The sequence below is a fragment of the Centruroides vittatus genome, unplaced genomic scaffold (genome assembly GCF_030686945.1).
Source record: "Centruroides vittatus isolate TY-2023 unplaced genomic scaffold, ASM3068694v2 contig_10, whole genome shotgun sequence".
Classification (NCBI taxonomy): domain Eukaryota; kingdom Metazoa; phylum Arthropoda; class Arachnida; order Scorpiones; family Buthidae; genus Centruroides; species Centruroides vittatus.
In genome coordinates this window covers 4417655-4431731 of record NW_027120658.1, presented here as the reverse complement: position 1 = coordinate 4431731, position 14077 = coordinate 4417655, and the positions used below count along the sequence as shown (strand labels likewise).

Sequence of the window (14077 nt, the reverse complement as noted above, 5' to 3'; positions counted from 1 at the left end):
AGAATATGCGGACAGTCACAAGGTCACAATAACGCCGATTACCAGTGATCCTTCGAGGGTTCAACCAGCATGGACGAGGGGAAGGGTCGTTCCCATCCTTCACTCATAATAATGGGGTTCTTGCCTGCACGTAATGGCTCCTATCTACATTACAAATGTATTCTTATCATGGTCTATAGAAATTGAAATATACATAATGTACTAAATTTCTACAAAAATATGATTATTGTAAAGTTTCCTTGTATAACATTGGCTGGTGTTGGTCACGGATGGCCTTGCGGAGTGAACCAATCAATGGATTCGACTGGGAAATTATAGTTACTATGGCAAAAGTCCGGATCCGTCACCAGGGCCGGATTTACCAATCCAGGGGCCCTGGGCACAAATTCGGTGGGGGTCCCCCCTTTAAGAGTAGGCAAATTTGATGATTTAGAAAATTTACACAAAATACTTTACTTTCAATTAGATTTGAACTAGGAAGTTGTAAATTTCATTTAAAAATAAGGTTATTGTAAACATATATATATTTTATTGTGTAAAACTAATTATTTTAATTTAACTGAAAAATACCTATGTGAAATTTTTTCCCGAAAATTTCCGATGTTTCATAGGTTTTTTCCCGGGTTTTGTTTTCTCTGCCTGTTGCTCTCATGATTAGGACACACTAGGCTGTCGCTGTAATAGAAAAAAAATTATGTTTAAACTTAATTTTTTTTAGTTTTGTGGGGGTCCTGGGCACAGGCCCCAAATGCCCTTATGTAAATCCGGCCCTGTTCGTCACAGTATAATCACCACTTGATTGGTCTTTGGAAGCTTTAGACAGATTCGTCCAAAACACTGAAGTTAGAATTCATCATGCAGCTGACACTAGCCAAAATATTTCTCTCTCGCAGGCATTAAAACAATAAGTCCAGTGAGTGCAGTGGATACCTAAAGAAAGAAATGTATATTGGGACTATAATAATGGCAATGGAAGTATGTTATAAACTTCCAGAGAAGTTGAATCTTCCTTATAGAATGGTTAAAAACCATTCTATGAGGGAGGTTTCGAGAGGTTCGACCAGTTAAATTATTTCTGTATTCCCTCCCATGTTCTACAGAAATCGTTAATTTCCCTCGTATTGTTTAGATTACAATCAACGATATTTTACTGACAATTAGAAATTATTGGTAATTGCTTGTCTCAACTATTGGAAAACAATCAAAAAATTGTTTTTCATAATGCACCAAAGTTTACCATCTGATATTAAGTCTGGATTTGGAGGAAGATGCATCATATTGGTCTACACACTAACCATTATCCACTAAATTTGTGGTAGAGAACAAGCTTTTAACTGAGCAATTCGGGGTCTTGTATATAGGAACTTTAAGGGCACATTAAATTTGAATATTAATGAACCTATTTTTCAACTATTGACTCAATGATAGATAATCATGTTTTTACTAGATTGCTAAATGTTCTTTTAATAAATCATTTTTATCATTATGTCGTAACACATCCATTAGTTTCCTAATCTTTTGATTACTACAAATGATTTATCTGTTTTATAACACACACACTGTACTCCAAGATCCAGAAAGAAATATTTTAGTTCAGAGTGGGATTATAAACTTATTCTTCAGTAATGTTGATTACTCAACAAATTCCTGAAAACATTTAATAAAAAGCTTTAACTTTACTCAAAGAAGAGTTAATTTAATTCCAAAATAAAGCAAGATATTCCATAGAAAATAACCACTGAATGGAAATTTTAACACCAAATATTCAGTTTGGACATTATATAACATTTGGCACATTACCAAAGAACATAGGTTCAAATTCACAAATCAAAATATCACTTTTGTCTATATATTGCCATTTGACTGAACTTACCAGATGCCTAGCCTCTACCTTTGATGTTAAATTATCACAATTTCTTTTCCTATTTAAAAAATTATTTGTGATGATTTCATTTCTAAAAAAAAAATAATTATCTGGGTCTTGTAATCTTTTGAGTGAAACTGCAGTTTATATACTAGTATATAACAGGACTGGCTACACCTTATGACAGGAACCATCAGAAATATGTAAGCCACATTCTCTATTGAAACTGTAGTGAATACACATTCCTATACTTAATTACAGTAATTAAATACTTGGAAGCAGGAATAATTGTCTGGAAGGACAGTTTGGACACTATATATAGATAATTTAAATATTCCACAGTATTCAGAAGAATTATATAAAATAAAATATTGTTTTAAATGTAAATATTCATATAGCAACTATCAAAATGTTTCAAAGTGCTAACTGAGAAATTAAATTATTAGAAATTCATTCATTTTTTTAAAAATAACTTTAATCTCATTAAATAATCATTGCTGATTGCAAGCTATTTGGAATATCTGACATCACTTTTTTTATTATTATTATTATTATTTTTTATACAAAACTTCAAAAAATAATTGCAGGGCAAGACAATAAATAAAGTTCAAAAAGAGCAGGCACTTCTTTTATTCATTATATACTAAACAAAATTTGTGAATTTATGAAAATATCAAACATCATATTCAATAAAGTGTATAATACATTCAAGATAACTTGACATAATTAGTTTATAGGCTTATAATCAGGAAAATATAGGATAAAATGCAAACAGTTCTTTAGGTGGCAAAGTTTGTACAGTAGTCACTAGAAACAGGCATTTCCAGGATGAGATTTTTTGGTTTAAAATTTATATTGTATATGTATTTACAATACAATAGCTCATTTACTTTGTTATATAGTTAATATAATAATTAGTGAGTTACTTCTGTTTATACTAAACAAGTATTTAGCACTTGTTTAATGTTTATATATAGTTTATTTTGACAAAGTCAAAAAAATGCAAATTTATATAAGAATAAAGAATAATAAAAAAAATAATATACACAAATTTTTGAATTTATTGTACAGTTTTGAATGTACTTGTTAAAATATATATACACATACACACACATTTAAACTGATGCAATCGGAAATGTAACTTAATTAAGCCCATAATTATAACCGGGGGTGTTCGACGTAAGACCGGGCAACTGACGAAAGACAGCAATGTATTGCAGCATTGGAAGCAAGCAAAACTTGCTTTGGTATTTGTACCATTAGATGAACGGGGCTCTGGTATTGTTATGATACTGAATTGCCTCATAACAGGCAACTGCTGCACGGAGAATCGTTTAGCACCATCGTTATAAATATATAATATTTTTTTTATAGGCTTCTCTTTTATTTAATAATGAATGACATATTTTTGCATTTGTGATTTAAATGTAAAAATAAAAATTTAAACAACAAAAATTAAATGAAGATACATATACTTTTTTTACGTTGTCAAAACCAACATCAGTTCAGTATATTCGATTAATTGATTTTTAAATTTTTATTATTATTTGATTGAAATATTTACACACAAATTCAAGGGTGATAAACACGTCAAATGTCTGTTACTACTACACGAAATTAAAGTACAAGAAATTAATATTAGTTTCCCAATTTAAAATCATATCAATAAATATTTATGGAAGAATCTAGATATTGCATCTTGTTTCCTGAAATTGCTTGATTCACAATCACTAATACTGTATTCATTTTGCCATTCTAAAAACTGTTGTGTTTTCTTGCAGCAAATAATTTATATAAAGGAACAGTATGATGATGATAATTATAATAATAATATAATAATAATAATAATTATAATAACAATAACATTTAAGATAGCCTGAGACAATTTTTTGAAGAAATTTAAAGCTGTGAAATCTGAAGACAATTTTGTTGTTTACTAAATATGATTTTTAAGATAAAGATGTACCACCACCAAAATTAAAAGAAGTTGGCACAGTCTGAGTCTTGAATACATAACCACCACTTTTCTGGATTCTCCTCGATTCTGAAATAACAAATAATTTCAGTTAAAAAAAAAACACATCATTAAAAACTACACTTATGAAATCATCTAATATTTTGGTATAAGTTAATTTTTTAATTAAATTTTTTCCAACCACCTTGGTTTATTATTGTTCTAAATTATTTTTAAAATTACATAATTCTTAATAATAAAATGATAATGATTCTTACAAATGAACACATGATCACAGAAAATTTACCATCTGTGCATATTAATGGCCACCAATTATCTCACTGGAATAGTTGAGTGTTGTTACAGTCAAATCTCAATCAATTTCAGTATACGTATGTCCTGAGCATATCATTCAGGACAAGAAAAATTTTACTTTAAAAATTCACCATTAGGGTAAAATTTGCCTCTGCTGACTCCTTAATGTGTATATTATGTACATTTTCTAACAAATTTGGAGATTAAGAAACAATGTTCAATAATTTCATCTTAACTACAAATGTGGAAAGCAGAATTGATGATTACATCAAAAATATGACTCTACATAATCTCCATCTCATGTTCTAAGAGCTGCATTTGCATGTACAACACTTTAGGGTGAAACAACAAATGATTTGCCATTACTATTTCATTGATTTGAGTGCTTAACAAGTAATGTGTGATCACTATAACCGTTCATCTGTAGAAAAATCTTGAAGAATGTTTTGTAACTCCTTTTGTATTCGAAATTCATTAGAAAATATATACAGGTATCTCTCGTATAATGTGATAGTTATGTTCAAAAAAAGTGCTGTGTTATGCGAATCTGTGCTATATGAAACAAAGGACTATTGCAAAACAAAGTTACATTCCAGAAGTTAGTAAATGTATACTATTCTTTTTTGTTACTAAGAGAAATATATTTATTAAAGCAATCAATACTTTATTTCCAATCGATAATTAACTAACAAGCACAATTAAAAGTAGTGTTAATATTAATTTTAGTTAAATGAGGGCATTTTCTTTTTTTAAAGTATTGTCATCCTCTGAACTTTTTTGTTGTTGCTGATATTTCTGATCGAGGTCATCATTTTTTAACTTTTTATCATGATTTTCTATGGATGACAAAATAAAAATGTTATTAATTGATAATTTGTTCTAGTAGTTGCATTTGTTCAGTCAAGTAACAAGTGATTTTTTTCTAGAATTTGTGCTCGAATATCGTACCAAATTTCCCCAGTTTAAGTACCAAGATACCACCCGTATTTTGTTTGTCATTTTTATAGACAATTATTTATTTACAGTTAAAAAGAAGTTTAATAACACCTAAAAATATTTAAACAAACTTTACTAAATATGAAGATTAATCTAGAAAAAGTAAACCCAGTGACAGTCTTAAGAGCTGCAACAACAATGACATCCGGTTGATGAGAAAGCTATAACGAGGAAGAAAAAATTCTACACCCATTTTCATCAAAGTAAACGCAATGAAAGGCACAAAACAAATTGAAAATTTCAATATTCTGAGACAACACACATGCTTGCTTACCTAAAAAAAAAAAAATCAAACAACAACATTTACACTTAAAAATTGTTAAATTTTATATGAAGGATTTTCAAAACTACGTTAGAGAAAAACTGGAAGTCATGTTTTATGAGGGATATCCCCAATTTTCAAACCATGTTGTACGAGGGATTCCTAATAATATGCACATTGAGGAAATGGCAAATTTCACCTTATTGGATAAATTTTGAAATAAAATTTTTTTCTTAAAAATCAGAATTACATACACAGGACAGTATGTACAGGAAATTTATCCAATAATTCTTTCTACAGAGAGGTCCAAACACTTACTGTTTAATTATGATCATCCTGTACAAGCAGTAATGCAATTTCTTTATAAGATGCAATCAAAAAGAAACTGGATTTGATACACAGATTTTAATATTTAACTAATTCAATCTGGCTATTATCCCAATCAAAGTGTCATCCCTGAATTTACACAGCAATCTAAACTGCTTCCGTCAAGTTTGAAATGCTCCTTGGAAGTACAGTAGAGCATCGATTATCCGAATCAATTGGAGATTGGGGTTGTTCAGAAAATCAATTTTTTGGATACCAATTATGTACGAAAAAATATATTAACCTATTCCATGTTGAAATTTGTTCAAATCCTGGCACGTCCTTAAGTGCCCTCTCATGGTCGCATCAGTGCTGCTAGCTAGGACAGCTAAAACACACACACACCCCAAAAAAATAATATTGGAGTAGCCCAAGACATAGCCAAATATTGCCGCACCACAGCACTAGCGGAAATTTAAATTTGTCAACTGGAATGCTTTCAGTTAACCGATGTTTCAGTTGATCGCTATTCAAATAATCGATGCTCTACTGTAATTGTTTTAAAAATTCCAAAGCAACTGCAGTGATTTGAACTGCATATCCCCAACTCTACCAAAATAGTGTCTCAAGTTGCAGTTTCATTTTGTAGAAGAAAAAGAAGTCACAAAGTGCTAAATCCAGAAAGTAAGGAGAGTGGGAAAAGCTGATATGCTGTTTTTCACCTGAAATTGCTTGTTTTGAAGGGTGTGTGTGTGTGTGTGTGTGTGTGTGTGTGTGTGCATACAATATTGTTGTGAAGAGGAAATTAATCACAACAATGTTCGGTCATGATACAGTTCAGTATGAAGAACATCCTTGTGCATTCACCTCAGAATATTGCAGTAAAATCTGAATTCATCATCTGTTTGGGAGGAATAAATTTCAGGCACACAATCCCCTTATGATAAAAACAATTAAACATGGTCTTTGTCATGCTCCTGATTTGTCTTGCCTTTTTGGGTGAAAGAGGTTCTGGTCTCAGATTTGCCACAGAGACCGATGGCTTAGTTACCATTGGGTTCCCATTGGCAAATTTCCTGAGTTTAATATAAAATTTAATGTTGCTCTTTTTTCAGTTTTCATTCTTGAATCATAGCACCACACTAACATAGAATTACTAAATTGCATTTTGCAAAGTTTAAAAACTCAAGACCACTTGGGAACCTCACTCTCCTTTTGTGTTATCGTCAAACAGAAAAAACAGTCCAAATTTTCAGACCACATATTATTCCCGACTCCTTTTTTCCTGTAAATTTAAAATATTTAAATATATATAACTATATATCCAATAAAACTGACTCACAATTTCATGGAAATCTTTATTTCCAAAATTTATTTTCCATTTTTATAGAGGACAGTTTGTTATTTAATTAATGTACACATTTGAAGGGCTTAGCTTATCTGCTACAATATATGAAATATACCTGTACGAGTTGCATTATTTATAAAAAATAAACCTGTATTCTAATGATAAATGTGGACAATTTTAATGTTTTATTCAAAAAAATAATTATTAACAAATATAAATTTTCAAGATCATTTTACTATTCAAATTTGCCATTTACAAATAATCAATTCTTTCATGGCAAATAAATGGCAAACTTGCATAGTAAAAATGACATTGGTCATTTGTGTTTGTCAATGGATATATGGTTCCATTAAAGAAGAACTCATTTATTCTTAAATACAATGGAACCTCGCACAACGAGTATTTCGCATAACGAGCAAAACAAATTGTAAAAATTTGCGATATTTCACATAATGAGTGATGAGGACAGTGAAAGTCCTAAATTGTGCGCGTGCGGCATGCTCAATCAGTCTGTGTTTAGCACTCGTTCCGCTAACATCTTAGCATTGCTTGTGATCACATATTTTTCCAAAGTTGTGTTCACACATATTACTTATAAACATCAACAACCATAGCCTGTATAATAAACATGCTAAACAATATGCCAAATTCTTGGCTCATTAAATTTAATGATCGATTCCAAATTAAATTTTTGAAATGTGTGAATTAAAAATTAACTATTTATAATTATTAAATTTAATATGAGATGGAAACATAACTACCTACCTCTAGTCAAATTAATTAACCCTGGGTTCGTGGATTGGGTTTTTTGACACTCCAAATGTTTTAAAAGATGCACTAATCATAGACAGTATTTGCAACTAATACAGTCAAACCTGTTTTTATGTGGTGGATAGAAACCGCATTAAAAAAAAAAAAAAAAAAAAAAAAATCGCACGAAACTTCACGAATGGTTATAAAAAATAGTTTTCGCAACACGATTAAAAAAATATTTTTTTTATGCAGTCAATAGGGACCGCATAAAAAAAGTCTCACATAGAAAATAACTCAAAACCGTACGAAATAACTAGGAATTGCTTTTTTAAAAGAAATCATGATGAGGCTTGGCAGCTACTTGGAATCTCGCCAAACCTTTTGGAATCTGATTTAGAAAATACATAAATAATACAGTACATTTACCTTCAATTTACGCTTTGAAATGAATCTTATCTTAATGGTCCAGGAATGTGAAAGCACTTTGAAGGTTTAATTAACGTAATTAAAACAGACATAGAATTTATTGACAACAGATGTCAGCACTTGACTGCATCGTCTTGTCTATCGTCTGTTTTACATATTTTTGTCCAGGTGGTGTTTTGTTGACTTAAAAAATAAATTATTTCATTTTTCGCATATTCATGAAATAATATTGCTATAATAAGTTCATTTATGCTGTAATAAGTTTATTTAGCTATAATAAGTCAACGTGAGACATGACAAAACGCATGAGACTAGTCACAGACTATACCGCAAAAAAAAAAAAAAAAAATCACACAAAAAAAGACTGCATAAAAACAGGTTTGACTGTATCCGTTTTCTCTTCAGTAGTTTTATGATTTTATGTATAGAGCATGCTCAGAAATTACTATGGTGTTGCAGAAACTCCAGTAAAAGAAACACGACAATTCTCAGTGGGGTGTCCAAACACCCCACAGTATTAAACATGTTTTTTTTTAATTTTATAAATATTTATTTAGTTTTTTTTTATTTTTAAAATAAATATAATTTCAGTACATTTATTATTTACAATATAGATCAATTATTTTTATTCCCGTTTATTATTATAAGTTTATTTTCATTAGTTTTATTCCCTTACAAATTCAAAATGGCTGACTTCGATAAACACATCAAGAGGATACCGAACATTGCAAGTTGCTTGTCAGTTGCATTTAGTGCCAAAGTACAATATCAGCTAATAAATCAGATTGACAAGGATGCTTGAAAAAACAATTTAGATTTTTACTATTAGTTTATAATAAGATCTAAAGTAATGAGTTTTGATAGATGTTTTTTATTTTAATGGGTTTATGTACTACTGTAATATGTAATCATACTTGAATATCATCATATGTAAAATAAGACATGCCTTTACCAAATAAATGAGTAAAACATCATGCATTTTTACTTACATGCTTCATTGACAAAAATAAAAGTTCGGGTGGTCAAACACCCCACTGCATTAATGCTGAAAAAAAATCCACTGCACTAACGCAGGTTAACGAGGGTTAATTTCTAATATTTAATTGTAGCATTTACATAACCCAAGAATTTGGCATATCATTTAGAGTGTTTATGAAACATAGCTGTGATTTTTCTTTTTTGTTTCTGCAAATCAAATTCTCATTCCAGGATGGTTCATTCCGTGCTAGAAGAAATGATGATGATGATTCACGCTCCTTAACAGTGTATATTGTACAATTTTTTTTTGAATACACGTTAAATGTGTTCCACACGAAAAAATGCTCAATACACATTTGAGCATTTTTTCGGTGTGGAACACATTATCATATTTTACATTAATTTCTATGGGAAAAATTGTTTTGCTTAATGAATGTTTCGCATTACGAGTAAGACTCTGGAACAAATTATGCTCGTTAAGTGAGGTTCCACTGTATATAAATAAATTAATATTACCTGCTGCTGCTTTTCTTTGGTCAGCTAATAGAAATACTTCTTGAAGAGCTTTTTGTTGATCTGTATTTAAATGTGATGTGAGTGCATTATACCAGTTTGGTTCAGCTGCTTGAAGACCTGTAAAAAAAAAACAAAAAGTAAATTCCATTTCTCTCTCTCTTCTTATTTAAATAATAGAATATAATCAACAGGTTATGAATTCTGGAACTTAGACTTCAAATTCCCATTATTTCTATTACTTTGGGACTGTAAGTAGCTTCTATTTTTACTAGTGATGTAATGAATATTCGGTTACTACCTGGTATTCGGCCTGTTTTTCACTATTCGGCCGAATACCGAATATTTAATCACTATTCGGCCGAATACCGAATACCTAAAAACAGGAGTAAGAAATGACAAAAACACAGTAAATTAATCATTTTTGTAACTCATTAATGCTGAACAATAAACTATAATTATTAAAGTTAATAAGAAATAGCATCTAACTCTAGTATTAAATTATTTCGTAATTAAATAATATTATAGCCTTTATCTAGCCCGATATCTTACGACATTGATGGCATGTAGGTTAGAAAGTATGGGGCATTAATGTTATTGTTTAGTTAATTATGTTATATTCGTATTCGTGTATATTTTAATATTTATACAATATTTTAAAATGAGTTACGAAACATTTGATTGAAACTTATCGTATTTAATGAAAGAATTATTTATCTATTTCTAGAAGATGAGTAACTAATATATAATTTATTTTATATATAAAGCAAAGAATGAACATTTCTCATTATATACAAAAGATAACATTTGAAATCATGTTAATTTAAAAACATTGACAAAAACAATAGCAACAAAATATCACAAAACTTCACAAATAGAAACTCCCCAATAATATATTTGAACTGTTCCACAACTGGGGAGAAACTAGACCATATTATGTCACCACTAAAGTATATCCTTAGGGTCCTATTCAGTCTACAAATATGTAGTAAAAACAAAATTTTAGTGCTTAATTAAAGAGTTAAAATGATCGATTACAAATAAAATAACTTATAAGTTATAACTTACATCTTAATACCAACAACTGCCGAATCATAGCGGGCTATTTACGGCTATTACATAAATTATAAACCAATTTGGCACTAGAGGTAGACGTTAGGCTCCACCTCATATTAACTTTAATAATTATAATTTAATTAATTAATTTAAATAATTTAGACCTAATGGAAGAAAAAATCGTAGTGACAGCGGGCCAATAGAAAGCACGGTGCACTATCTTTGCCATAATGCAGTTTGCGCGCTAATTTTCGTATGTGCGTTAATCAAGCTGAATAGTTTGGCTGAATATTCGGCCATTCGGCCACGCTCCTGGCCGAATATACTATTCGTTACATCACTAATTTTTACACATTTTTAATCATAAACTTCATAGTCTAATACATAAAATATGCAATAAATGCTATATGAATTACATACAGAATCTGAAATAATAATCAAGTTCAAGTAGAAAAACTTCCTACATAAATGTTAGATGTAAACCAAAAAAAACAAAATAAATAGGATTTTGCACAATTTATTCACAAAAATATGTCAGTCTGTGGAGTTCAGACAGCTTAAAGCTATCACATCAGGTTCTGACACCATACAGGTTATGTCTGGAATCAAAATAGGAACTTGAGTGTGAGTGGTTGTGTTGGAGGTGATGAGTGTCAGTTGGAAATCAATCTTGTAATACAATTTAACTAGACAACAATATCATTTATTTAAACTAAAACCATTTAAATGGTTTGGAGAAGTGGCTTCCAAATTGTTGCTACTGCCTCTGTGGGCAGCAAGTAAATCTAGTGAAGTAAAACGAAGCAAGTGGGCAGCAGAGGACTGCTGGAGGCAGGGCACTGAATAGTGACCATAAGCAAAGGTTGGGATGCTGACAATCTTTCCCTTTTAAAATGGGTAAGAATAAACATTGCATTTAATGGTTTCCAGATGTGAAAAACACTAATATCCTTATTATATAGTGTGGGTTTCATAGAAAAGTTTTTATAAAATTATTTCCAAGCCTTTCTCACACAAGAGAAAATGAGGTAGGGTGTTGGGTATAACTTTATGGAACCAAGGAGGCAGTGGCTCAAAAAAGTTTGGGAATCACTGGTTTAGAGAGTTACACAAAAGGCTCCTAAACATGTATGTGGAGAGCCCTTACTTTCAACCATCCAAGCCCCACAACCAATAATTTTAGAACATCCTGGCTCTCACAAAATTAAAAAAAATGTAAAACATTGTAATATTACTAACACAATCTACAACTCATTACTTACTATTCAATAACATCAAATTTCTCCAAGGAAATAATAAACTTAATAATACATTTCTTTCTGAAAAGTCAATTTATAACATTGACATTGTTCTAACAACTAAAAGTGCTGGATAAATTTTGTCCAATCTTTCATAGCATTTGTCGTTTCACAAATATTATTTTGATGCTGTCACATTTCCAACAATAAGGTAGTTACAAATTTACTGTGGCTATTTATCATCATTATTATATATTCTAGTTACTGCCTAAATTGTGTCTATTGTCAGTCTCTGGGAGCATATTTTAAAGCAATAACGTAGAATCAAGATAAATACAGTAAACTGCATGATTAAAAAAATGTTCAACAAATATATCAAACAAATACTTTAAATAGCCAAAAATAAAAAGCATAATGTTGTATTTTGATATTTGATCATATTTATGATCTAAGATAAGTTATAATTTAATCAATCAGTAATGCTTTAAAAACTTCAAATACATCTGTTAATCTTTATTAATCATCATAATACAAACTGTATGCCTAAATTATATACAATCAATTAAATAGGCATTTTGCAATCTTAATTAAGAAATATTAAATAATAATAATAATATCATTTATACATGAGTATTTTTTATCTAAGAAACTTACTTTGTAATAAGTCCTTAAATATAATATATTCATCTACTGGTGTTTCCTCTTCATCTAATGGAGTAGTATAACTTTCTAGAGCCGTTTCTTCTATTCCATCTTCTTCCTCGTCGTCGTCATCGTCGTCATCATCATCTTGTATGGTTGTGGATGTAATTGGGAAAGGCGATTTCATTTTTGCTTTAGCTGAAATCCTCTCTAAGTATTCTGTCTCTTTTTCATCAATATCGTCTTCGTCACTTTCTAAAACATCTAAATATGTTTTTATCATAAATCTCTCTAGTATTTAAAATTAAAATCAGAAATCTTAAGCAGAAAAATAAACATTTTCAAACACTAAGTTTTTCATAATCTTCATATACCTGAAAAAATTATTATTATTACTTAATATATAATAATAACAACTCTTTTCATATACAAAAGCTTGTGAAATGTGCAAAGATAATTTTTGTTGTTTCACCGTATAATATAAAGATACCTAGCATAAAACACGTATGTTATGTCTTATATCTACTATAAAAATATATACCAAGTGCACAAATTAAAAATTATTTTTGTCTACAATATTAACTAATTTATAAATTATGACTTGTACGATGTTGTATCAAAAATTAGTTTTTTAGAAGATCACTTATGTGCACTTGATACCAAATTATATCTTAGTACAAATACAGAACACAATCTTTCAGTATTAAACTTGAAAAATATTACTTATTTAAACATATACCCTAATATTTCGACAAAGAATATTCATCATCTTCAAATGAAAGATTCTAAATAGTATATGGAATTATTTCTTTATAGCAAATTCAGGTAAGAATCATTTCATGTTTGTAATTAAAGAATGATTTTAAGAATTATGAAACATATATTAAAGATTAAGATCATTACTTAGTCCTCAAATTCAAAGATATAACAAGAAAAAAAAACTTGCTTCATATAGATATTAAATATATAATCCAACCTTGGTCATATTCTTCTTCTTCGTCTTCATCTGAATCTTCTCCGTCTTCTTGGGCTCGACCTATCATTAAAATCCACATCGTGTTCAATACTTTTTAAAATATCAAATATAATTAGTGTATTATTTACAAAAACCAGCTATAAAATAAGATACTTTTTATTACTAATAAATTTTATATGATATATCAATCCATTCAGTAAATATAAACTTTTGACATAATTAAATTAATTAGGCTGAAGAAATATATGCTTTTCACAAACTAACAAATTTCCATTACATCAACATAAAGACCTATGATGAAATAATATTTGTGTTCAATGAAAATTGAATTCTGTATTAGTCTAACTCACAAACTATCAAACATTTTAAATAATTATATTTTGAAATTATTCATATATATAAATATATTGTATTGTATCCTTTTGAATGATAAATTTAGAAAATATATCT

The 14077-nt window shown here is 29.4% G+C and overlaps 2 protein-coding genes across 4 annotated transcripts in view; both read right to left on the bottom strand.

The window, feature by feature from the left end:
* Positions 1-14077, bottom strand: part of LOC136976278 (four and a half LIM domains protein 2-like) — a 157764-nt gene that overhangs the window by 96379 nt on the left and 47308 nt on the right. The gene's annotated exons all lie outside the window — the stretch shown is intronic.
* msk (importin-7 msk) overlaps positions 2466-14077 on the bottom strand; it is a 94790-nt gene continuing 83178 nt past the window's right edge. The window contains exons 20-23 of one of the 2 annotated variants that reach the window (XM_067271269.1): positions 13628-13687; positions 12664-12915; positions 9719-9835; positions 2466-3908 (exon numbers count right to left, since the gene is read on the bottom strand). In XM_067271269.1, the coding sequence (XP_067127370.1) occupies positions 3814-3908; positions 9719-9835; positions 12664-12915; positions 13628-13687 (524 nt within the window). In that variant the 3' untranslated portion in view covers positions 2466-3813. The remainder of the gene's footprint in view (positions 3909-9718; positions 9836-12663; positions 12916-13627; positions 13688-14077) is intronic. The other variant, XM_067271339.1, reaches the window with a different exon arrangement.